This window comes from Gymnoscopelus microlampas (genome assembly GCF_963454915.1).
Source record: "Gymnoscopelus microlampas genome assembly, chromosome: 6".
Classification (NCBI taxonomy): domain Eukaryota; kingdom Metazoa; phylum Chordata; class Actinopteri; order Myctophiformes; family Myctophidae; genus Gymnoscopelus; species Gymnoscopelus microlampas.
In genome coordinates this window covers 29,481,067-29,506,735 of record NC_139943.1, presented here as the reverse complement: position 1 = coordinate 29,506,735, position 25,669 = coordinate 29,481,067, and the positions used below count along the sequence as shown (strand labels likewise).

General features: G+C 41.6%; 1 protein-coding gene across 3 annotated transcripts in view; it reads right to left on the bottom strand.

The window, feature by feature from the left end:
• The window catches only part of cpt1ab (carnitine palmitoyltransferase 1Ab (liver)), a 39,084-nt gene that overhangs the window by 8,542 nt on the left and 4,873 nt on the right, over nucleotides 1-25,669 (bottom strand). Inside the window, exons 2-15 of one of the 3 annotated variants that reach the window (XM_084060132.1) lie at nucleotides 21,852-22,016; nucleotides 20,204-20,346; nucleotides 18,427-18,598; nucleotides 16,663-16,764; nucleotides 15,326-15,463; nucleotides 14,767-14,844; nucleotides 12,833-12,940; nucleotides 10,372-10,459; nucleotides 6,146-6,341; nucleotides 4,897-5,085; nucleotides 4,332-4,437; nucleotides 3,031-3,147; nucleotides 1,837-2,001; nucleotides 227-358 (exon numbers count right to left, since the gene is read on the bottom strand). In XM_084060132.1, coding sequence (XP_083916258.1) covers nucleotides 227-358; nucleotides 1,837-2,001; nucleotides 3,031-3,147; nucleotides 4,332-4,437; nucleotides 4,897-5,085; nucleotides 6,146-6,341; nucleotides 10,372-10,459; nucleotides 12,833-12,940; nucleotides 14,767-14,844; nucleotides 15,326-15,463; nucleotides 16,663-16,764; nucleotides 18,427-18,598; nucleotides 20,204-20,346; nucleotides 21,852-21,992 — 1,875 coding nt within the window. In that variant the 5' untranslated portion in view covers nucleotides 21,993-22,016. Of the gene's footprint in view, nucleotides 1-226; nucleotides 359-1,836; nucleotides 2,002-3,030; nucleotides 3,148-4,331; nucleotides 4,438-4,896; nucleotides 5,086-6,145; nucleotides 6,342-9,726; nucleotides 9,812-10,371; nucleotides 10,460-12,832; nucleotides 12,941-14,766; nucleotides 14,845-15,325; nucleotides 15,464-16,662; nucleotides 16,765-18,426; nucleotides 18,599-20,203; nucleotides 20,347-20,504; nucleotides 21,123-21,851; nucleotides 22,017-25,669 lie in introns of those variants that run through there. The other 2 variants (XM_084060133.1, XM_084060134.1) reach the window with 2 other exon arrangements.

Below are 25,669 nucleotides of genomic sequence, written 5' to 3'. Positions count from 1 at the left end.
GACAAATGCAAAACTATAACAACCTTTCCCCGAACCCTAATTTATGCTTCATTGCGTGACAATGAATTTCCCCGAAAATAGCCAACCTGCAAGCCCATGACGCGTCGCGTCGTGGGCTTCTAAGGCGGCTATTTCCGATGAGCGACACCGTCGTGCGAAGAATGAATGGGTCCAACGGCTGCTACTGTACAGGGGAGATGTGGTGATGCTCCTGGGAGAGGCTTACCGTCTCGTCTCTGAGCATGGCGCGGACGAAGGCACACGTCTCCATGGTGCAGGAGCGCACCGTCTCTGTGCGTCCCTCTCTGAACAGACGGGTCATGGAGGCCTCGTACGTCAGGCAGAACTTCCCCTTGTCCTGTAGCAAGACAACCCCCAGTTATAAACCCATGATATCGTTGCTATCGGGCAGAAACCTATTATCTCCATATTTAAAAATCACACCTGTGTGAAGGTAGCGGCGCCTTTGATATATTTTGTCATAGATATGTGTTTCTACTAGAGAAACAATATTAAATCTCTGTAAATTTATTTCAAGGCTTCCAGTGGCACTGAATAGTGCCATTGGAAGCGAATCACCAAATGCATTCCAAGGCAAGTGGCAAAAACTGATCTGTCATAGCTGATAGAGTGGGTACCTAAAAAATAAACTTTGTGTGTGCGTGTGTATAAATGTGGTACCAGAAAGATATGTATGTGTTATGAAATAATCTATACAATTTATAAGCCGTACCCAGAGTGTTTATGTTCCGGACTTTTACAGTTTATATAAACCATCTAATTTTGTATTCATGATATAATATTGATGTCATGAATAGTTCCCTTGCCTGACCAATCAGAACGTTGACGGGCCTGACCAATCAGAACGTTGACGGACCTGACCAATCAGAACCTTGGCGAGCCTGACCAATCAGAACGTTGACGGACCTGACCAATCAGAACCTTGGCGAGCCTGACCAATCAGAACGTTGACGGACCTGACCAATCAGAACCTTGGCGAGCCTGACCAATCAGAACGTTGACGCAAAAGCCAGGTATAGAGGGCTAATATCCGCTCTATACCTAAAGGTATAGAGCGGCTAGCGCCGCTAAAAAATATATATATATATATATTTTTTATTAATGCCCTACTACGTGATCATTCTACAGCGTCACACAAAAGCATCAAAAGTAGCAGATCTGCAAGTTCAAGCTTGTCGATCTGCTACTTTTGCTACTTTTGCTAATTTTAATCCTGAAAAGTAACAGTTTTCCCAAAAGGGGGGAATATATAACAAAAGCAAACATATATTGCTATCGGTTATCAGCCAAATTATTGAATTTCCACATCGGTCCACCCAAGTCAGTATGGTAGCAAAAAGTTACCAAAGTTACCATACTGGACCTCTTGCAGAGACTTTAAACGTGCTTGAGATGGGTAATCCAACATAGTATAAAGTTAAAGTTTGTTGTAGTGAATTTGGTCAAATCTGCATCAATTTGCAACAATTATAGTACAATTTACAATTTAGGCATTTAGCAGACACTCTTAATCCAGAGTGATTTACAGTAAACAAGGGGAACACAAGGTAATACATCAAATGCATAGAGATAATAATCTAGGATCATAGGTAAACCAATAATCTATCATCAGTCTAAACAGTATAATATTTAAAAAAAAAGGATCATCTGTCCATTTAAGCTACAGTATACAAACTATATGATGCCAGGTCTACAAATGGCATCTGTTTAATAACGAGCTAATAACAAGACGTAGAAGCAGTGTGAAGCAGTGTGTGTGTGTGTGTGTGTGTGTGTGTGTGTTGTTGAGTGAAATGACTGTAGTTCCATACACACCCTGAAGTGGGCGAGCTGCAGGGCGAGCTGGATGAAGGCGTCGGGGCTGGTGCGGCACTTCTTGATCAGGCCCTTGCCAAAGTCGTTAAAGGGGAAGATGTGAGAGTCCACGTCGTCTGCCAGATTCCTGGCCAAGGTCAGAGAGCTCTGAATCACCTCCTGGCACTGTGGAGGGGAGAGGTGTAGGGTGGCATGGGAGAGCGTTAACCACGTGAACCCCAACGCCCCCCCCCCCCCCCCCCCATTCTGAGGGGGGGGAATGTTCGCCAGAAATAGCAGCGTTGTGAGCTTGTAGAGCTGCTATTTTCTGCCGAAGAGATTCAGTGTAGAAGAAACAGCATTTTGATTTCTGATATTAATGCATTGCTTGTATTGACATTTTCCCCAAAAATGTAAAGGTTTTCCTGAACTTTTCAACAAATATCAATAATAGTGAAACTAGATCTACAAACTCACAAAGCCTTGCATTGTGACATGTTGTGAGCTTTAGATTGTAGATCGGCTATGTGTGTGGTTAAACTGATTTTGATGCTATATTAACAACTTTTGCTGGGGACCCACTGGAATCCCCTCAAGGACCCCTTGGGGTCCCCGAACCCCATTTTGAGAACCACTGCTGTAAATTACTTGACTAATTATGTAAGAGTAAGACTCACTTACATACTGTAGGACTTTTACTGACAACTTGACAACCGTCATGCACATGGCTAAACCTACCAGCAGAGGACAGCCAAGGTCCACATAACGGTTTCCAGTAATAAGTACTCACATTTTTTACTTGTATTGTGGCCTGTATTTAGAATAATGCACTGTAAAAGTACAAAAGTGTTGGCATCAAAATATACTTAAAAGTACTAAAGTAAAAGTGCTATTAAGATTTTTCAAAATGTGTCAAACTTTTTCAGAAATAGCACTGCAAGCAAACAATTGTAGATAGAAGTATAAAATAGGGCTTAATTGGATAATGTATGTTTTCAATAATAATTACAAAGTAACTAAAGCTGTCAAATAATTGTAGTGGAATAAAAAGTACAATATTTGCCTCTGAGATGTGGTGGAGTTAGAAGTATAAAGAATTGGAAAAATGCAAATACCTCAAAATTGTACATACTTAGTATAGTACAGTACTTGAGTATAAAGGTACTTAGTTACTGCACCAGTAACTAAGTACAGTGTGTTGTAGCAGTTTCCTACCTCAGCAGGGATGTCCCACTGGAGCCTCTGGGGACCAGGCAGGTTGGGGTGGGCTTCCCCGTGGCAGTGACCCTCCTCAGTGTATCCCAGTTTGATGGGGTCCATGGAAAGCACATGCTGAAACACACGAAGGTGTGTTTATATGATTGCCCTGATAGTCGAGTTGTTTATATAGCACATTTATTTCATACAAAGCATCTCTTAATGGGTCTGGTCTTTAAGATACTCAGAGGATCAGTGCTGTGTTAAACTCCTTCTCTAAGTGATGTCCATGGGCATAACACCAGAAGAAGACCGTCTGACCTCGTTCCCCCGAAATTCGGCTCAAACATGGGTAAAATTGCATTCCACTATGTTGCCACCAAAATGTCGAATGGCCTACCAAAAGACAAAGGTTCTCGACTCCCTACCCAAACTCAAAACTAAAGGAATTGCTGTCATGTTAATAAAGCATTCAATCAATCAAATACGACAAGCACAGACTCAATGCGCTTCAAAATAAAAACAGAAAATGGTCAAAACGGTCAAGACTAAATACATTCACAGTTACAAAAAATAATAATATTCACACTGCAATAAAAAAAAGTAAGATAACGGCACACTTCAAACCTAGCTAAAAGCTTGTGAAAATAGTTTTAGTCTGCTTTTAAAAGAGGACACTGTTGTAGCAGACTGATATAGATCAAATGAGCACCTGGTATAGAATTCCATAGAGTGGAACCATAGTGACTGAAAGCACCATAACCTGATTTAGGCACAGTGTCCACAATTGGCCTGTGTTGGGGGAGGGAAGCCGGGCGGGGAGGGTGATATTTGTCACTATACGTAATCCACAAAGGCTCTACCACGTACTCCCGGTGGGGGTTCCTCACTGGCAGGTGAGTCAGTGGGATACAACAGCAGTGACAACACAGAAATGTGTGTGGGGAGGAATCAATTGGCATAACGACTAAATTGGGGAGAAAAAAGTGTGTAAAAACAATTGGCTACTGTAAATTTAAGAAGAAAAAAAAAGAAAGCTGCGCTCAGGGAAAAACATCTTGGCGGACATGGCTCCTTGTTGCGCATGGCGTGAACATGTCAGAAACATAGGATGGAGCTGAGCAATTGGTAGATTTAAAAACAAAATAGGGTTGTTTTGGGGGTTTCAGTTAAAACTCTGCCAGCAGCATTCTGAACAAGCTGGAGTTTACCCAACACCTGCTTTACACCTGCTGATGGCGAACAGTAATACGATAATGACAGGTGCTACATGAAAATACTACGGACTAGTTTACTAGACAAAAGGCACTGCCACATACCTCCCAGAGATGTCCAATGATTGGAGCATCTGCCCACGAGTGCTCTGCGTTCAGTCCCATGGTACCGTTCTTGAACACGATGAGGTTGAAGGACTTATCAAACCATCTGAAAGTAGAAAAGAGTACATTTTGAACCATATACTGTATGCCAAGGGTACTCACACATTTTCATGTGAAGGACCCGCAAATCTAATGTATTTGACCGCGGAACAATCTGAAAAGATTTTGTTCCAGAGTTACCCATAAGAGAAGATTTGTGTTGTTAAACATTAAAAAAAATATTAATTGTTATTATAAATGTTCAAAATGTTTCAAAAATAGCTGATCTACAAGCTCACAATGCATCGCGATATGACGTGTTGTGAGCTTGTAGATTAGCTGTTTTCGAATAGCCAAAGTATAAAATAGGGTTGAATTGATTTTGATGCTACATTAATACATTTAGCTGGGGACCCCCTCAAGGACGCCTGGGGGTCCCCGAACCACACTTTGAGAACCACTGCTGTATGCTTTTGAGGGAAAAAAAGGACAAATCAAATCCAGTTGATCGTGACCACAGACGTACCTGTCATAGCACTTTCCATGAAGCAGAGACTTGGCATAGCAGTCCAGTGACTTGACGGGGTTGTCTGCCTCAAAGCGCTGCTCGGTGTCGTCCAGGGTTACGAAGAAGGCCGCCTTCTCAATGGTGTCCAAAGACTGCTTATTCTTACCGCGGATGAAGTAGTCGTCACGAGCCTTGGCCCATGGAGTTCTGCAAGGCGTTAACAGAGAACACCGACAAGTAAACCAACCAGCAATCAGATGAAGGGCCATATTTTCGCCGGTGCCAAACCCATTGTCCTTAAACGTCTTTGCCATTTTTTTTTTACTATTTTTAAACACATTTTAAAATAGTTCAAATAGCCAATCTACAAGCTCACAACGTGTCGATTGGCTAGTTGAACTATTTGAAAATGTTTTTAAAAATAGTGAAAAATGGCAAAGAAGTTTAGGGATAATGGGTAAGACACCGGCAAAAATAGGGAAAATAGACTTTTATTTATCCTGTTGGGGGAGATTCAGTCACCAAAGAAAGCCCAGCAGTTAAGCTAGTTACAGGACAAGAAAAGTACTGTAGATACAGCAGGGTAAAATACATCACACTAAAAGAAACACCATCAATTAATGAACAATATACACTATACACACTCTTAACAGTGCATGCATAATGAAGGACATTCAAAAAAAAAAGAGAACACACAGTAAGCGTGTCAGATGTCCTCACTGTAATGAACAGTTGTTAATTAGCCGAGTGACCATCATGTGCCTCATTATCCATCTACATAGTTAATGGCTCCCAAGGGGAAACACAACACAAAAGACTGTAAGACTTTTGTGTTTCCCCTTGGGGAAGATGAATCTATCATTAATCAATATCAATCAATATCACTGTTGGTTCAGCGAGGTTACCAAAAGTACAGACCCAACAGCACAATGCAGAACTCATATGAATATTTGAATAAAGCATCTGTGTGTGGACTCTGAACAGGGGGGGGGTCTTAACAAATACCCCCCGTTAACCTCATGTCACCAGTCTTTCCAGGAGGAGGCCTGGTTTTCATTCCGAACTGACCAGTGTGATCCGGTCTAGGCCACGCCTACTAGAAAGTTGTTAGTTCTACAACTATGCTCTACAATTACTACAAGAACTTTGTTACTGTCCACCACTGATGGCAAGTTTAACGACATTACAAGAAAACAAGCTTAAGTACTTAAATACAGCACTTAAAAGTAAATGTACTTATTACTGTCCACCACTGTAAGGGCCCCACCTTTCTCCAGCAGTGAGCGCGGCCAGCTTCTCCTCGCCTTCCTGGGGCTCCGACTCGTCCGCCAGTATCCTGGCCATCTGCTGTTCGATCTCCCTTGGCAGGAGTAGGCGGCCGTCGTAGAACATCCACACCTTGAAGTAGCGTCCCTTGTGGTACACGGCGATGTGCTTGCTCTCGTTCACGTGCTGAATCTCATCTGGTGACAGAAAGACAACAGTAGGTGGAGGAAGACATGGCGTGTGGAGGGGTAAAGATGTACGACTGTGAATACACTTTGTTATTTTTTTTCTTCCGCCCCTACTCGCCTATAACTAAATACAATCTGTGAATGAAGCTTAATAAACATAACGCTAAAAGGACCCGAAGAATGAATAATTCAGAAGGTACTGTAGGTGGCAGGACCTCAGAGGATATCGTCGCTGTCGTGTGGAAACCCCATGCCCAAAACTGTTACTTTTCAGGATATGGACGAAATAAAACTTTTCATTAGTTCAATATTCATAAAAACCCACAGACTACTTTTTTGTGACACTGTAGTATAGTATCACCAAAAAGCATAGGGCATTAATTTACGAAAAACCTAAGAAGTAGAAATATGGAGATATGAGGTTTATGTCCGACAACGACGATATACCGATGTCACAGCACAGGATTGCATACCACAGTCCGTGAACAAGATTTTGGTACTGAATACTTTGATCATCAAATTTGGAGATAGAACCGAAATGACTCATTGTGATATTACCATTTTTCATGAAGTGTTACGTCATTTTTCTTTTTACTGATATTCATTTGAAAACAAAAAAACAAAAAACATAAAAAGTAACTAAATAACAGTAAGTGACGATTATACCAACCCACAATGAATGCAAAGCATCTTAAAATGGGTAGGGTGGAGGGTGATGGATGGATGGGAGGGAGAGCGATTTGGGAAATGGGTTTTGGAATACAATGGGTTGGTGGTACAAATAATTGTTTGAGGAGCATCATTCATAACCATAGAAACAGAATAATTACACGTTTTTTTTGTTCTTTGTTTGTTTGCTTTGAAACCCTCCAAAACATAATCATTTTTTCGATGCCCCAAGCATTCAAACAACCATTTGCCCTGTTACAGGTATGACAGGAAAAGAGTGTCTATGTTAATAGGAACAGTTTGGCCCCAAGAGCACAACGAGCTCGCACCCAGGTTAATGTAACGAGCTCGCAGCCTCGCACCCAGGTTAATGTAACGAGATCACACCTCACCCAGGTTAATGTTTAGCCTGTAATACTGAACATCTTACTGTAAAGGCCCAGTCGCCAATGTAGTTTCACCTGGAATGCAAGTCAGGGGGGCTGAGTGTAGACATTTTTTTTAAATCATACAAAAGTAACTGGGGAAAAAAGTTGCGAAAGGTTTTCCACTTAACCAGCGGTGTGAGGTCTATACTGCTGCCCACGCGTTTCGGCACCGTTTTTATTTATTTTAAAGATTTGCATTTGGGCTTTTATGCCTTTAACGATAGGACAGTAGACTGACAGGAAATGGGGAGAGAGATGTGGAGTGACACACAGCAAAGGTCGTTGGGATAGGGATTCAAACCCGCGACACGCTATCAGGCTGGCATTGCAGCCAAGGGTGCCTGGACCGCCATGCCACGGCTCAGGCCATTTCAGCACCATTATAATAGATTTATATGAATACTACACTGTTGCCTGTATGATTGTAGTTGTAACTTATATGAGCCTTCTACTGAAAGGACATTTGCACACTCTGCTGTTTCCCCTGTGATTATAGTTAGAACATTTGCTCACTTTGTAGGTCTATTTACAAACTTTTCAGTAGTAGACAAAACCATGGTCTCACCTGTTGGTATCTTGTCAGAGTAACTATTTCTAAATAGAGCCTTGTATGACTCTGTCCCTAACCACACCTCCAGCTATTTGTGTTCTCTTCTTGTGTATAAAGGAGACACAGAACTGACAATGAGGAGGCTGCATGAGGCAGTCTCCGAGAGCTCTCGTATAGTATAATAAATATGTTGATTCATTCCACTCTACCCTCTGCTGGAATTATTTCTTTTATACTAACATAGAGTTTATATTTTTCCATAACACCATTTTAACGCGACTTCAGCAGCAGTTACTTGTAATTCTCTTTCTAGTGTTTTTTTTTATTTTTTGCCTTCCGTTTGGTGCCCTCCAGAGCTTGGTGCCCAGGGCTGCAGCCCCTAAAGCCTGTACGTTAAGCCGTCTGTAACTCTGAGAGTGTACAAACGGAACGATGTTGAGAACCAGTGTGTAGTTAGATCATGCAACATGAGTCCTTAACAGACTGGCAGATCATGCTCAATGTTAGGTTAGGTCCTTACAGAGGACTAACATATGAAGTGTTTGCTCAACTTTGTACTTGGACTCCTTGTTTCTTGACACAATATAAATCAATACATTCGAATATGGGTCAATCTAAATGATAAAATATGTCTCAACTATAATAAAAAGCCAGATATGACTGAGAAAGTTAAGATTGATGGTAAATGTTTAACACCTTTCAGATTCCTTAGACTGCAGATGTTATGCCTATCATCCTTCTGTATCATTTGATCCATAAAGTAGTGCTGAGCAATTAACTGGAATTATGGTTTATCTTCTAGGTTTTAAAAAAACTAAAAAACATTGAAAACGGGTTAATATGCTCTTCTCTCTTTTCTCAGAGCTCAGTGTGACTGTCACAAAACCTATGGATTATGACATGCAGTGCATACTATTGACTGCAGAGGGCAGCAATACATCTTCCAGTGTCTAACATGTAGGAATTATATTAAACTTTGTGGTTTCAAAATATTCAACACACACAGTTCCAAAAAACATAATCCATGATAAAAATACTAAATACTAATGTTGTAAAAATACAATTTCACTGGTCATATTCAACATAGAGGGGGAAAGAAACATCCAAATCAAAAATTACTTTCCAATACAGTATATGGGGGTCAATTTTCATGTCAAAGCTTAAGTTAAGAATCAAAATGTATCTTTAGATGAGTCTAGAGGTAATGAATCCTCTCTGTATGTATAGTTCCTTTCTCTTTGTATAACTCATGTGAATATATACCCATGCTACTTTCTGCTTCCTTTTCTAAATTGGGAAAATGTTAATTTCTTTTAATTACAAAAAATATCTATCCAATACCGAACTCGAAAACACTAATTGCTAAGCGCTACCATGAACCCAAGATGATTTAGTAACATTTTGAGGTAACTGGATGGTCTGTACTAGAATAGTGAGTTATTTACTCATCACCGACCTTGAGCTTGTAGATTGCTATTTTCGGCATGTGACACAGCGCGCAATTACGTGTAAAATCTGACATTTGTGTTCCTGCACTAAACGGCTATGTTTCATTCACATACAAAGATCAGTACTTGCCACGTCCATATGGACCAGCATGCATGCATCATTATTAATACTACTATTATAATTTTCATTCAGAGAGATCAGATCAATCTCAATTTTAGAATCGAAACGTGCAAAAAGGTGGTGGGGATTGGGCGACAGGAAGTGGTGGAGGGTAGGAATGAGGCGGTGGTGTTGCTACCTGTGTCTACACCTGGGGTGCGACTGGTGTTGAACATACGCTCGTATTGGGATGAGCACATGGGGATTGTGTTTAGGAGCATGAGCTGAAAGGCAAAAGGGGAGAGGAGTCAAACACAAGAGAAGATGACAACTAAAAACTAAAAACCACCCCACCCACCAGGAGAGCAGCGGAGGACAGGACACACACACCTAGAAAAAGAGGGACAGCGGCGCGGGTGAAGGAAGAGGAGGAGGAGAAGGTTGAAGATTGGGTTGACAAGCAGCCCTAAAGGGTGGGGAGGGAAGGCCTCAGGAAAACTGCCAGGATGGGCGATGTGAGTGGAGGAGGAGGAGGATGGGGTCCAGAAACCCACCTCGATGCCAACAGCAGAGCCCTGAGAGCAGGCAGAGCATTCAAATTAACCTTCCATTTGTTTTGTGAAATTAAGCGCCTAATTTTGCTTCTGCAAACAAAAGCAGAATTGCTCGTCACATTTTTGGCTGGGAGGGAGGAGGGGTTAGTCCCCCAAAACAGGTGGGTTCTATTCACGGCCGTGCTGGTTGACACCGAGTCCTAGGGGTCAGGGTTTCCATTTGGCTGGATGTCTGGGGGACACAGGGCGGGTGTCATGGGGTCACCGCTGGGCGTGGACCCTCCTCTTACCTGTTTCCAAACCAGGGACGCGGGAGGTGTTAAACATCCGCTCCCACTGAGCCGAGCACAGAGGAACCTTGTTGGCCAGCAAGTATATCTAACGCAGCGTCCAGCCAAGAAACAAAACAGTAAAACAAGAGACAATGTTTACCCAGTGCACAGTGGGTGTATGTATGTATGTATGTACGTACGTACGTACGTACGTACGTACGTACGTACGTACGTACGTACGTACGTATGCATGCATGCATGCATGCATGCATGTATGTATGTATGTATGTATGTATGTATGTATGTATGTATGTATGTATGTATGTATGTATGTATGTATGTATGCATGTATGTATGTATGTATGTATGTATGTATGTATGTATGTATGTATGTATGTATGTATGTATGTATGTATGTATGTATGTATGTATGTATGTATGTATGTATGCATGTATGCATGTATGTATGCATATGTATGTATATGTATGTATGCATGCATGTATGCATTGCATGTATGTACAGTATGCATCAGAACCATGATGATTTTACTGTGCGTACTGTATGTTTGTATGTATACAAAAGTTTACTGTATGTATGATTTTTGAGTGCCAACCACTCCTATATCTGACTTTGTCTGTGTGTCCGTCCGTATGTATGTATGTCCAATAAACAAACATTGATGACAACATCAATACGGGGCTCATCAAAGGCACCACTCTCTTCACACAGGGTGTGATTTTTAGCGGCGCTAGCCGCTCTATACCTTTAGGTATAGAGCGGATATTAGCCCTCTATACCTGGCTTTTGCGTCAACGTTCTGATTGGTCAGGCTCGCCAAGGTTCTGACTGGTCAGGCTCGCCAAGGTTCTGATTGGTCAGGTCCGTCAACGTTCTGATTGGTCAGGCTCGCCAAGGTTCTGATTGGTCAGGTCCGTCAACGTTCTGATTGGTCAGGCTCGCCAAGGTTCTGATTGGTCAGGTCCGTCAACGTTCTGATTGGTCAAGTCCGCCAACGTTCTGATTGGTCACTATTCATGACATCACTATGTTACTATTCATGACATCACTATGATGTCATGAATATAGAATTAGATGTCTATATAAACAATGACTAAATAAACAATGAGTACTATTTAGTGCCACTGGAAGCCTTGAAATAAATGTACAGAGATGTAATATTGTTTCTCTAGTAGAAACACATATCTATGACAAAATATATCAAAGGCGCCGCTACCTTCATACAGGTGTGATTTTTTTTTTACATTTGGAAACATTCTGACAAAATGTGGACTACTTTTGAAAATTTTCACCTATGAAAAATAGGAACGCCAGGGTGAAAGTGATTAAGTATGCACGACAGATATTGAAGAATTTGCATCGGCGGTGCATGTGTGTCTGTGTCTGTCTGTGTGTGTGTGTGTGTGTGTGTGTGTGTGTGTGTGTGTGTGTGTGTGTGTGCAGAATCTACAGTCCATTAATTTAAGCATCAAGCAAAGGAAGAAGTGGAGGAGAAGGGTTATGAAGTAGAGGGGTGTGTAACAGCATGGCAGAGGAAAATATCCTATTCAACATGCACAGAACTATCCATGATCTCATGACCATAGTCCTTCATGCACAAAGCGCTCATGCAATGTGCCTTCAAATGACGCAAACGTCACAATCACAACGCGCAAAAACGGTTAACATAGAACACACACTGAAGCAACAGAAAAAAGCGAGCATACAGGGGACATAACCGCTCTCCTTGTATACCAAATGGACAGATATACAAACTGTGGGAAAGAGAACTTAAAAACATGGGAGAACTTAAAAACATGGGAGATAATGGCAATGAGAAAAATGCATTTCACTGACGTCACAACACATCGTCTCTGTCGGGTGGAAACCTCGTATGTCCAAAACTGTGACTTTTCAGGATTCAAATACAAAAATAGCAAAAGCAGCAGATCGACAAGAGCCTGTGGATCTGCTGCTTTTGTGTGACGCTGTAGTATGATCAAGTAGGGCGTGAATTTACGAAAGAAAACGAAAGGTTAAAATACGGAGATAAGAGGTTTCTGCCCGACAGCGATAGACAAACTGTGGGAAATAACTTTCACAGACGTCACAACACATTCCTACGTGAGCGATAAAACATTTCCACAGGACCCGATGTGGTCCAACTGAATACACTTTTATAACAGGGCATGCACAATGATGCCGTTCATACTAGTCAAATGAATGTGACAGATAGAGCTAGGGCTGGGCGATACGACTTCAAATCAGTATCACCATTATTTCAAACTTTAAAAAAATAGAGAGAGAGAAAATCTGCTTCTCGATGAATCGTTTAACCTGCATGAGCAAGATAAAGATTACAATTTCCGTTTTAATATATTGTCAGTTAATTGCCTAGCCCTTTTAATCAAATGAATGGGAGAGATAGAGATGTAGAAAGAGTGAGAGAGAGAGAGAGATACGGAGAGACACTGTACTCACTGGTTTGATCTGGGCTCTGTCCAGCTTCCTTCTATAGAGCATAATGGCGTGGATGGCATTACCTGCTCTGGCAGCCTGGATGGACGTGGGGAACACATACAGGAAGTCCTGCAAAAAAAACATAAAGGAGAGGCTTCTAATTTCAAGCAAAACCCATAACTCTTTCAACCAAAGAAATTCTTAGTCAACTAATTGTCAGGAATTAGGTGACTAATCAATTAGTTGTTTCATCAACACATCTTAAAAATGGTGTTTGTTGCATACAGTCATACAAAGACTAGCCTTTTCAGGTGAGTGAGGTTGAGAGCTTAACATTCTAATGGTGATTTCACAATGACCATTGGCTAGTTAGTTATAGACAAGAAAAATTAAAGTGTCATATCTAGTAGAGTTTACAAGAGATAGCAAAAGAAAACTGGTACTGCCAGACCCCTAGTGGTTGAAATCTGAATGGCCAGGCTTTGCATGACATGTGTCCCTTCTATGCCCATGTATGGACAGACTTTTTTTGGGGACAGACTTTTTTTTGGCTGGGGCCGGAGGACAAAGTATGTATGGACGAAACAGGTACAAAGCCTCATGTAAGCCCGACCCCTTGGGTCTGGCAACAACAAAAAGGTAAACCACCTAACAAAGTCTTGGTCGACTAAGATCAAACTGACCGATTAATCAACTACAGTATGAGGGAAGGACAGCCCTAGCTCTTAATTTAGATCAGTAGCATACGTGCATACATGCATAAACCATGGCCTGCAATGTGTCCTGCTATTCCAACCATGTGAGGAGTTGTTCCACTGACCTCCACACTCACGTTGTCCACCTGAACTGACAGCTGCCTCTTAAAAGGACTGCCAGTCTGAGCGCTAATCTAACGTTGTGTTCAACCTTGCTACAGTCACTGAGCAGGCAGATGCAGACTTGGTCAGAAATGAAAAACCAAAAAACAATGACTAGCATGAATGCCTACGCACGCACGCCCGCACGCACGCACACACGCACGCACGCCCACAAGCGTCTGTGTGTCTCTGTGAACAATGACCCATGCCTGGTGTGCTACTGTTAACAGTGCAGTCTACTGTCTGCCTCATTCAGACAGAGAACCAAAGTCTCACATCAGATGACATAATAATAGAGTGCTCTCAATGCAAGACAGTTGCTATGGATATGGGTGGGTGGGTGGCTTCTCTGGGTCAACAAACATAGCTCTTCTTATTGCACAAATTAAAAGTCAAGGTGGAAAAACGCTGCAACTGTAAACACGCCAACACAGGTGATGAGCAATTCCCATGCTAGTAGGTTTTCAGTTATAATGAGCCCTCCAGGGGGACTCTGGTGATGGTACTGCAGCCCCATTCCTGACATACTATAGTGAAGTGGATAATGAATAAGGCAGAATAGTGCTCTGTTCACACTGACAGCTACAAAGCTACAGGCTACCATTCATTTTTCAATGGAAGCCGGCAACATGAAGATACAAAGCTACAGGCTACCATTCATTTTCAATGGAAGCCAGACTCACTCATCTCGACGCATGTCGACGCCACAAAGCGTGTTGATCAACACCTCAACAGCGACTCGGCGATATATGCTGCGTCACTTTGTATCTTTTGTAGCTGACAGTGAACAGAGCATGAGAAAGAAATAAGGCAGCCGGGAGCACCCACTGGCCTAGCGGTCCAGGCGCATACCACATGTAGGCTGTAATGCCGACGACCTTTGCTGCGTGTCACTCTGTCTCTCTCTCCCTGTTTAATGTCTATCTCCACTGTGTACTATCAATAAAGGCAGAAAAGCCACCCCCCCTGCAAAAAAATGAAAACAAATAAGGCAGCCAACTTCACCAAATGAACAGTGTATAGTAATAATGTAATAATGACCCAGACACAGACTTCATGCAGCGAAAACAGCCATACATATAGGGTGAGAAGTCTTACCATGGCATAATAGTTGCTGTTAACCATGATGGGCCCACGGCCACGCAGGTAGATGTACTCTTCCCACCAGTCACTGACCTGAGAGCCACAACAAGAAGAGAAACATGACCCCATCAGTCACATGGGGGATTTGTTGTTTTCATACCGTCGCCGTCGGTCAGAAACCTCTCATGTCCAAAACAGTTACTTTTCAAGAAATGGATTATTTTTTACCTGTGTTCCAATAGATCCTAATGTAGTTAGTAATTAGTCACAAGCTCTTATTAATACTTTTCATTGGTTTAATATTTATAAAACCCACGATCAGACTAAACTGTCACTTTCACTTTATTTTCAAGAATAGCAAAAATAGATGTGGTGCGTTGTGAGACATTTTTGCTACTTTAGTGTGACACTGTAGTATGACGAAGTAGGGCATTCATTTACCCCCCAAAAAAACGTTGAAATTATGGAGTTACAAGGTTTCTGCCTGACAGCAACAATATTCTACGCTAATCTGTGAGCAAAGTATGAGCAACAGCGTCATTTAGAAGCGAAGAAAAGAAACTTCCAAACTTACGTAGTTGGACGCCCACCAGGACTTGAGTTTGAGGTACCACTGTAGTCTGGGTCCCAGGGTCTTCTCAAAGTCCTTAGCCAGGCCCTCCATGCGAGCATACTGGTCATCATCCATCAGAGGGCGGGCTGACTCCAGGTACTGCAAAAAAACGTGTTCAATTAGTTTAGTGAAGACAATGAGCTGAACACAAAGAGCTCAACTCAACCGGTTTAATGACAGATGAGCAGATCGGCCAGAAAAACTGGCCATGTCTCGGCTTTGTTTTCTTGGCAGATAATAATCAGTGGACGGATTTGTGTTTAGTTGTTAATACCCTAGGCAACAATATCCTTCTATCCCTCCCCCCTGGGTTTCTAATTGAAAGCCTACCCTGAGTTTATCTCGCATGGTTTAATCACATGCTTGGGTTTGAAAAACTCAACATGAACCTTGTTCATGTCTGTTGAGCTGTGACTCTGGATATTCTCAAGTAGAGAGTGGTGTTTGGTTTCTTTAAATAAGAGCTTTGGCACTACACAAGTGATCGGATTACTCAGGTCCATCTTTAGCGGGAAAAAAGGGCTGCCATGAAAAACACAAGACTGAATTCCACAACATCTTCCAATAAAAACAGAATAATACCCTTTTTGATTGATGACGCCACATGGGCTATTATTACCCTACTCGTGACAAAATGATTTGTCATTTTTACAACTACAAAGGGATACAGAGTGCAGAAAGGACAAAAGATGAGTTAAATCAATATGATGACTAGGCTCTTTTCCAAGCATGGCTCACATGCTATCCTCTCCTTGCAGGCAGTGGTGGACAGTAACAAAGTACTTTTACTTGAGTACTGTACTTAAGTACAATACATTTTGTATATGTACTTAACTTGAGTATTTGCAGTTTTGGATACTTCTCAAACAATCTCAAATATAAATATTGTACTTTTGACTCCACTACATTTCTAATAATTTCTAATAATACATTACGAATAAACTTCTTAAACCCTATAATGAAAATAGCAGATTTATAAGCTCACAACGCACCAATATCTTTCGAAAATGTCTGGAAAATCTTGTCAAAGTTTCAATACAGCAATGCATTGATATTATAACTTTTACTTTTGAATACTTAAGTATTTTTTAAAGTGTGTACCTTTGAACACTTAAGTATTTTTTTTTAAATCAAGTACTCAAGCACTTTAACGTTTTAAGTACAAATTTGACAGAGCAACGTTCACTTGTACTCGAGTAATAATTGACCAGGAGTATTTATACTTTGACTCAAGTACTGGGGTCGGTTGAATACTTTGTCCACTATTGCCTTTAGGTGACAGTACAGGTGGAACTCACTCTTCTGCAGGTGTCCTTGACAGGAGGGACAGGCAGTCGAGGCAGGGAGTTCTGGAAGCTGTACAGCATGGGCTTCCTGCCAGAGAACAATTTCACCAACACCTGAAAGAGCATAGCAGGGAGGGGGAGACAAGGAGAGAGAAAAATGAATGGAGGGGTTAAATTAGCCTTCGCATAACAACCTGTATTTGACAACATGTATTTTGCAGTGGACCGACACAATATTTGTGTTATTAAAATGTTTCAAAAAATATTCCAGATTATCCCCAAAACATTCAAGAGTTGTCAAATAGGGTTAAAGTGGTTAGACTGATTTTGATGCTTTATATGATGCTGGGGGCCCCCTGGAACCCCCTCAAGGACCCCTGCGAGTCCCCGGACCCCTACTTTTAGAACTACTACCCTGAAGGATATAAAGCTTAAATATATAGGGTTGCACTTGTAATTCACTCCGGATATGAGAGTTTGCTATATGCCTAAACTGTAAATTGTTAACCAGGGGGTTAAAATGAACAAGACCACTAGCTCGGGACATAGTCCTTCCTTGGAGACATACACAGTGGCACACACAAAGAATCAGTTGTATCCTTAGATAGGCTAACACGGATACAAAATGTAATCACACAAAAAAACACTATAAGCTATGTGTCGAGTACTTTTGCTGGTCTTCTGCATGACTTGAAGGAACACCTTGTAAACTCTGATTTAGATTATCATGGGTGTTATGTGTTAACAAAATAAAGTGATTAAGGCATCCCTGCAACAAGATAATCTTATACATCCTCTCCAAGTCACAAGAACAGATACATGAACAATGGCCTAATATGCTTCAAAAGATAATGTACACCAGGCTCTCAGATGCTCTGACAATGGCTCCCATAGGTTGTGCCTTCACTGGATTCGAAAGTGAATTATGCTCCATTGGGAGAGTATCGTGCCCAATAACTGAAATATTGGTGGGGCCAGAGACTGTATGACGTGATGCTACGATGCTATAAATGCTATTCTAGTGGGCATAAATGCTTCACTGATAATGGTCTAAGCCAGAGGTTTTCAAAGTGGGGTCCAGTTACCCCCAGCCAAATGATGAGTAGTTTAATTACAGTATAATTAATTTCATCTGGAATGATTAAGGTTGTTACACACCGGGGCGAACCGGCGAAAATAGCGAATATACGCAAAATTCGGACTCGTTCCGAATAATTAAAAGACGCTTTTTCGCTTCGCTTTTTCGCTTTTTCGCTCCATGTACGGAGCCATTGACTTTATAAGGTTTTAAAAAAAAACGCATTATTCGCACGAAAAAATCGCCCCGGTGTGTAACAACCTTTAGGCTACACTCCAAATCAAGACAGAGTGTAAAAGCTGTGTGGCCTCATCTTTAGCTATCAATAGTAAGTATATGTGTGCAGTTTATGAACACAGTCAGGCAAATCAGTAGTAAAGTGCTCAGTGGTGAAGTCGCCCTATACAGACTGGCAACTTGTGTGCATATCCTAGTGTGCCGACAAATGAAAGTAGCAATCTTTTAAAAATACTAAGCCATTAACAAGAATTGTGCTTCACAAGATCAATGTTAGACAGAACAACATAACACAGATTTGCCAAAAATAATATTGTTTCCATTTCAATGGTCGCTAGGACAGAAACAATTGAAATGGGGAGGGTCCATGGTCTAATGGAATTCCATTTGGGGGTCTGTGACATGAAACGGTTTGAAAAACCCCAGGTCTAACCCGCGTACTCCCCAGGTCCTTGTCTCACCATCCAGAGTTTTGTGGAAAAGGACACAGAGCCGTGGCGGGCGTACATCCAGCCGTGCCACGACAGCAGGGACTTGAGGGCGTTCCTCATGATGAAGATGATGGTGACCCACAGACCAGTGCCCACCAGCACCCCACCCACTATCTTCTGGGTGTCTGTGGACATGTAGCGCCTGGAGTCGACAGAAGATGGATGGAGAAAAGAGGGAAGGAGAAAAATGTCATGGACAGGGTCGGAGTTCGCAAACATTGCTTATAACCACTTAAGCCCACTTATCATCAATGTCAGGTGCAAACCTTGTATGTCCAAAACTGTTACTTTTCAGAAAATTGAAATGTGCTCTATTGTAGTTATTTAGTCACTCCTGGTAATACTTTGCATTGGTTAAATATTCGTAAAACCCACTTAACCACTTTCACTTAAACCCTTTTTCAAAAATAGCATTGCGTTAAAAGAAAACTTGGTCAGTCCAAGCACAATCTGTGTGTGTGTGTGTGTGTGTGTGTGTGTGTGTGTGTGTGTGTGTGTGTGTGTGTGTGTGTGTGTGTGTGTGTGTGTGTCTATCTTGCAGTTCAAAGAGGAGGAAGTAATCATATAATAATTATGTCACAAAGATAGTGATTTATCTAGAGTGGAATAAACTCCTTTTTGATGTTAAGTAATGACTAATCAAACTTATGATACTCTGTGTGCCCACGCAAGCCTTGGTGATGTGTTTTATAGGCCTGACACGCAGCAATAAACTAATCTCTAAAGCCAAACCAAAATACTATCAGGTGGAACATTGACCTCACAACGTTAACTACAATGAAATGCCTGAGGGTGTATATTCATAACAATGCTTTCATAAACAGTGCCCTTGACCTAAAGGATTATACACTACACCACTGATAAGAAACACAGAAATCATGTACAGTACGCGTGTACAGTACAAGTGAAAACATTATACAATATTAACATAAACAAAATGAACCAGCAAAGAGTAAAGAAGCAGGGTTTCCCCCAAGCTTTTCCAGCTTGAGCCCCAAAAGATACATTCGTTACATCGACTGTAGGCTGGATTATTGTAACTCGTTATTATCAGGCTGGCCTGATAAGTCTCTAAAGACTGTCCAGCTGGTCCAGAATGCTGCTATGCGTGTACTGCAGGAACTAGAAAAAGAGATCACATCTCTCCTTCATTAGCCTCTCTGCACTGGCTCCAGGTTATATACAGAATAGAATTTTAAATTCTCCTCACCTAGAAAGCTCCAGTGTATCTTAAAGAGCTCATTGTGCCTTATAAGAAGCCAGAATTATATTACCGTATACTACTTTTATACCTGCTATTATTGTTATTGCTGTGATAGCTCTTAGTACTGCTGTTGCTACTACTTACTGTTATTGCTGTGAAAGTGTTATTGTTGTTGCTGCTATTGTTGCTACTGCTTGTATAGTATCTCTCTCTTATCTGTCTTTCCCCCTCCACGGTCGAGGCAGATGGCGGCATACCCTAGATACTGGGTATGCCTGACGTTTCTTCCAGTTAAGGAGTTTTTCGTTGCCACTGTCGCAAAAACATTGCGACTGTGTCTTAAAACTGATTTTGGATGCTATATTAAAGAATTTTGTTGGGGACTCCCTGTTACCCACTCAAGGACCCCGGACCCAAATTAGAGAACCACTTAACTAGGGGCCTTTTACTGATCCAGACCCCTACCTTATTAGCACAGACAAAACAGAATGTATAGTGGCAACCGGGTCACCAGTGCCGGGCTTGTCTTATCAGCAGCCTTACCCAACAGGTATGTGTCGGCCCAGCTTGGCAAACATTCCCAGAGAGGGATCCAGCAGGTTATATTTATTGTAGGACATGTAGGACACCACCACCACCATGAACCCGCCAGGGCTGCCCGGGTAAACGCCAGTCATTACCCCATTCTGTGGAACAGAAAAACAACACATGGTTTAGGGGTCGTGCAACAGTTAACCACTTGAACCCCCAACAAGTAAAAAGTACAATATTAGCCCCTGAGATGGTAGTTGAGTACAAGTATGAATTATCGAAAAATGGAAATGCTCATGTAAAGTAAAAGTACCTCAACATTTCACTTTCAAACTTGTTTGTGGTCATTTTACTCTGTGTTTCTGGGGAGATGATTCGCCCAGAATTAGCTGATACGAGCTTGTAGATCGGCTATTTCTGAGATTTGGTATGGGAGAAAACAAGAGCAGACCAAATACAGAGCCAACTCAGGTCTGTTTCACTCAAGTATAAAGGGTTATCAAAATAATCAATTTATAAATTAACAATAATATATTTTCATAACATAATACGTAATGCACGTACAATGTTCCCACCCGACAGCGACGATAAAAGCAGTTTTGTGGATCATAATGCTGCTACCTGTGAGTCAGGGGTTATCAATCAGATAAACAGCCACAGGGTCGTTGTATGTGAAAACGTTAGCATGTCAGAGGGTCGGGATGATTCAGCGTGTCTGTGTGTGTGTGTAAACAGATGAGATAAATAGGCCAAAGGCTAGAACACAAAGAACAGACAGGAAGGTTACCGTCGCGTCGCGCGTGAGTCATGTCATGTGGGTGTGCGTTCACTAGATGCCTGAGCTTCCTCTGTGTGGCAGTTGATGGATTTATTTGATCCAAACAGGCAGACATAACGTACTGTATCTCCACATCATGACCCCAGTCAATAAAGAAAGAAACACATTTCTCAACAGCATTGAGAAACCCATCAGTCCCTTGCCATGATGAAACAGATCTGAAAGGCCCAATTCTAGCACACAAATGAATGCGAACAAACTGGATTCTGCCAATGTATGCAGTTACTAACCCAGTTCAGTGTTTGTTGTGGAAACATTTTTTAACTTTGATTTTACAATTTTAATTAGGAAGAAGATCCCAAAGGTACAGTATGCTTCCTTGACCGAGAATGTTTGTTATTGAGCATGTAAGAAACATATCGTCGCTATCGGTCAGAAACCTCTTATCTCATACTACAGCGTCACACGAAAGCATCAAAAGTAGCAGATCTGCAAGCTCGCAACGCGGCGCGAAGTAACCAGTTTTGGACATACCGACAGAGACAATATAAGATGCATGTAAAACATCTTACTTACTACTAATTGTAAACAGTACAGGGGGAAATTAATGGTTATTTGTGTTCATTTATACTACTATGTGTGACTTTGACAACTGTTTCACCGTGCAATGTAACTCAATGGGGAGAATACTGAATCATCCATTTTTAATCTACGGAGCAACTGCTGATGTTATCTCGCCAATATTTGGAGTTACATCATGGCAAGGTAACTACACAACCCAAACCCTCTCCCACGGTTTAAATTGTGCTTTAAGTGAGAAGTCTGTTGTTGCAGCAAAGCTCTGAGGTCTTCACTCTCACGCCTAGTGGCTCTTCTTCTCACCTTGAAGCGAATGAACCTCTTTTTCCAGGAGTGGAGACCGGAGAGGTAGATCTGCCGCAGGGCCTCGTGGCACAGCTGTACGTCGATGCCATCGGGGGTGACGGAGAACTGGAAAGCCACCGCCTGGTGAGCTTCTGCCATGGTGGCTGCTGCTGCACTGGGTCACTGGGGGAGGGGGCACGAAACACATGGACGTTAGCGGAGCAAAGTACAGTACAGTATACAGGCTGGTGACTAACCAGGGGTGTAAGTGGATGGGGAGCGGCGTTCCCCTCACTTCTAAAAATAGTGTTTGGGTTTTGGTCAATTGATTTGTTTTCATATTATATTGACACACCACGCTGTCACCACAACCTGCTGTGGACGAGGCCAGGCAGAGCCCGTCCATCGATTAGTTGTGATATCGCCCTGACAACCAACAACAACCAATAAAACCCATGGCTGTCCCTTCGGGCTATAGGATATATTCTAAACTACAGTCTCCTGGAGATGGAATGATTGTGACCCTAAAACTCGAGTCAGACTCAGGCTGTGTCCTTGTATTTTAGTTATGAATAAAGTATTTTTGAAAAACATGTCAACTTCAATGAACGTATATAGGCTATGGATGGGACACACACATTGACAGGTGCATCGTGGTTGGTACCGGATCACAAGATAACAATTAATCTCCGGACCGCATTTAGAGAACCACTGCCAGTATACTTCCTCATACGATGAATAGCAAAAAATACCAGTGAGCTTGTAAATCTGCAATTTTTGCCGAAGATATTTGGTGTAGAGGGGGAAATGGAGGGGATCAAGTATAGATCCCCCAATAGATGAGATGTTTGCATTTCAATAATATTTTTCTTTCTTCTCATTTCTTTTTTTTTAATAAAAACATAATACCATTAATGTGGTTAATAAAAAGTACAAATGATGAATTAACAACATAAGCTTCCATCCTACTACCAACTCATCTATTCAATGCCTCACATGTACCATTGTACCCAGCAAACATGCAGCTCTTGCTGTGCAACGTTCACGATTGTCAAATTCAGGAGATAGAGTTAACACAGCCAGGTCAAATCATTTGGATTTCCCTTCCTGATGTCAGGATGCCATGTGTTTCTGTGTTACCCTGCACTTACATCAGCTAATCAGATGGTTTATGATGAGAGCTCGAGGTGGGGGGAATACGTTTTCAGGTGGGTTGCCAACTGCATCCAATCAGGAGAGAGTACCCATTTATCAGCTTCAGTTTTATAGTGTACCAGTTCCAATTGTGTCTGCTCATTTCTTTGTGTCATCACTTCCAATTTCACTTGTTTATCCTGTATCCTGTGTGAGTTCTGTCTCCTCATTGGAGCAGTTAGGGATGTAAGTGTCCTACTCAGGGACACTTACAACAACACATAGACCAGGTGACCTTCTGATTACCAAGCTATGGCCGCCCCCAAGACTTTGTATGTCACCAAGTCGCTGAGTAACTTGTCTCTCTCGTATGCATGATGAAACGTTTAACTCTTTGCCTGTGAACGTTGTTGTCTGTCCATTACCATTCAACCCGGAAGAAACTTTCAAACAGCGATTAACAGCTACATTAATTTATTAAATTAAACTTCTCAGGGGGTTCAACAAACTCTGAATTCTGTCTCATTCCCTTTATTTATTTCCCTGTAAATGGACGGACATGTCAAATAAGACGGGAAAGGTTCATTGTCCCCATGTTTCCTCCATATGGTTGACAAACATAACATATACTGTAGATGGATTGCCCTCTATTTTGTGACTGACAGTGAAATATTTTTTGCAGCAGCAGCAGAACGCCATATGAGCACATCTACCCTCTGATTAGCCACCAGTGTCGCTGCTTGTTTGCAAAAAGTCAAAGGCGAAATTTCACCCTCTGTCTCCTCGTTGCCGTGCTCTTTGGAAATGAACGACATCCGGTGACTTTTTCTCTCACGAATGATCGCTGCCATTGCGAGTGCAGGTCACACAGAGTATGTAGGCGAGCTGTGGGAATATGAGAAATGACAAATGAATTGTACATGGGCAGAACACTCATATCCATCTCTCAGCTCCTGTTCCTCGAAATCAAAGCCGCTAGGATTCAACAACTACAACGACAGCTAACTCAATTCCATGATGTAATCTAGGGCTGAGCATCTGAGCGAGCAATAATGTGATTGGATTTGAAAGCAGGAGGGTTACAACACTACAAGGAGTTAAAAGGCCAAAAGGCCATCGTCTCAGACACTATTAGGTCTATTCCAGGGCCCACAGATACACGTGGAGACTGTGTATATAATTACTGTGTCACTGCTGTTGAACTGTGTCAATGACGCAGCCACCATATATGGGAAGCCGCACCTCCTAATGCATGCTATGCCCCAAGTACAGTATGTCTATTGAATCGGAAGGTCTCTCCGAGTCCACAATTAAAATCACCATAACTGGCTGAATTCCCAACCGATTTTCAAGCGTCTTGGTTTGTTACAAATGCAAGACACATGTAGTTATGCTATGAATGATCAACTTGGTTAGATTTAAAAAATAGGGTTTTCATACCAAAATACCATCTTAGATAGTGACAGTAATGTTTATAAAATGTCTCCTTGATGACACAGGCACATTTCTTGCAGTTATGGCTACCAATATATGGCAGCGATGTTGACCTACGATCCCAATGGCCAACGCGGTATCAACATATGACTGTATGTACTGTACTGTGTGTATGTATCAGGATGCGCATCTTACTAGGGCTGGTCAATATGGAAAAAATCTAATATCACAATATTTTTGATCAAATACCTAGATATCAATATTGTGATTATATCGTGGGGGTGCTTTCATAAAATATTTACACAATTACCTCTTTTAAATAAATAATAATCAATATGCCTATATAATAACTAAGAGGGTAAAGGCAAATAATAGAGATTGAACAGTCAGGTAAGTTCTGAAAATGTTCTGACTTTATTGTAGCACTTATGCCATATCACAATATTATGATATCCAAAATCACAGACAATATGTAGTCTCATATCATGATATCGATCATATAATATCGATGTATTGCCCAGCCTTATGTCCTACTACCCGTAATTGACACGGGTAAACATCTCTAGTCAATTAGCTGAATCTAGCTTATTGTGTACTTACACTAAAATAGAAACAATAGATGTGTGTTCCAGAGCCTACAACGTATAACTTTCTTTTCACTGTGGGTGTGTGAGACTGATAGGAAATAGTCGTTTAGCTCAGTGGTTCTCAACCTTTTCAGCCCGCGACCCCTCAAAATAATCTTATTTGAACTGGGGACCCTCCAAAATAATCATCTTTGAGTTGAGGCATTACATTTAGTTTGACTCGGTTCCACAGATAAATACTGTGAAAATAGCAGATCTACAAGCTCGCGTTGTGAGCTTGTAGTTCGGCTATTTTCAATTCTATTTTATATCTTATATTATTTGACAATTTGGCCAATGTTTGGCCAGTTTGTATAGTAAGTCTGTTGATTAATTTTGATGCAGTAATGGTCTTTTCTTTTTCGAGATGTTAAAAAGGTCTTAAAAGTCAATTGTCACTTCATTGTCATCTGGGGACCCCCCAGAAATCATGTGGGGACCCGCCTGGGGTCCCAACCCACAGGTCGAGAACCACTGGTTTAGCACATACCTCTGGAAAGCCCCTCATTCAGTCTACAGGTGTTAGTCAAGGGCAAAGTCTAAAGGGGTCATGCCTATGTAGGCTACTGTGTAGTTTGCCGCACCAAAAAAGAAGAAGAAAATCTACACAGTGAAACTATAGGATACCAGGTAAACAATGAA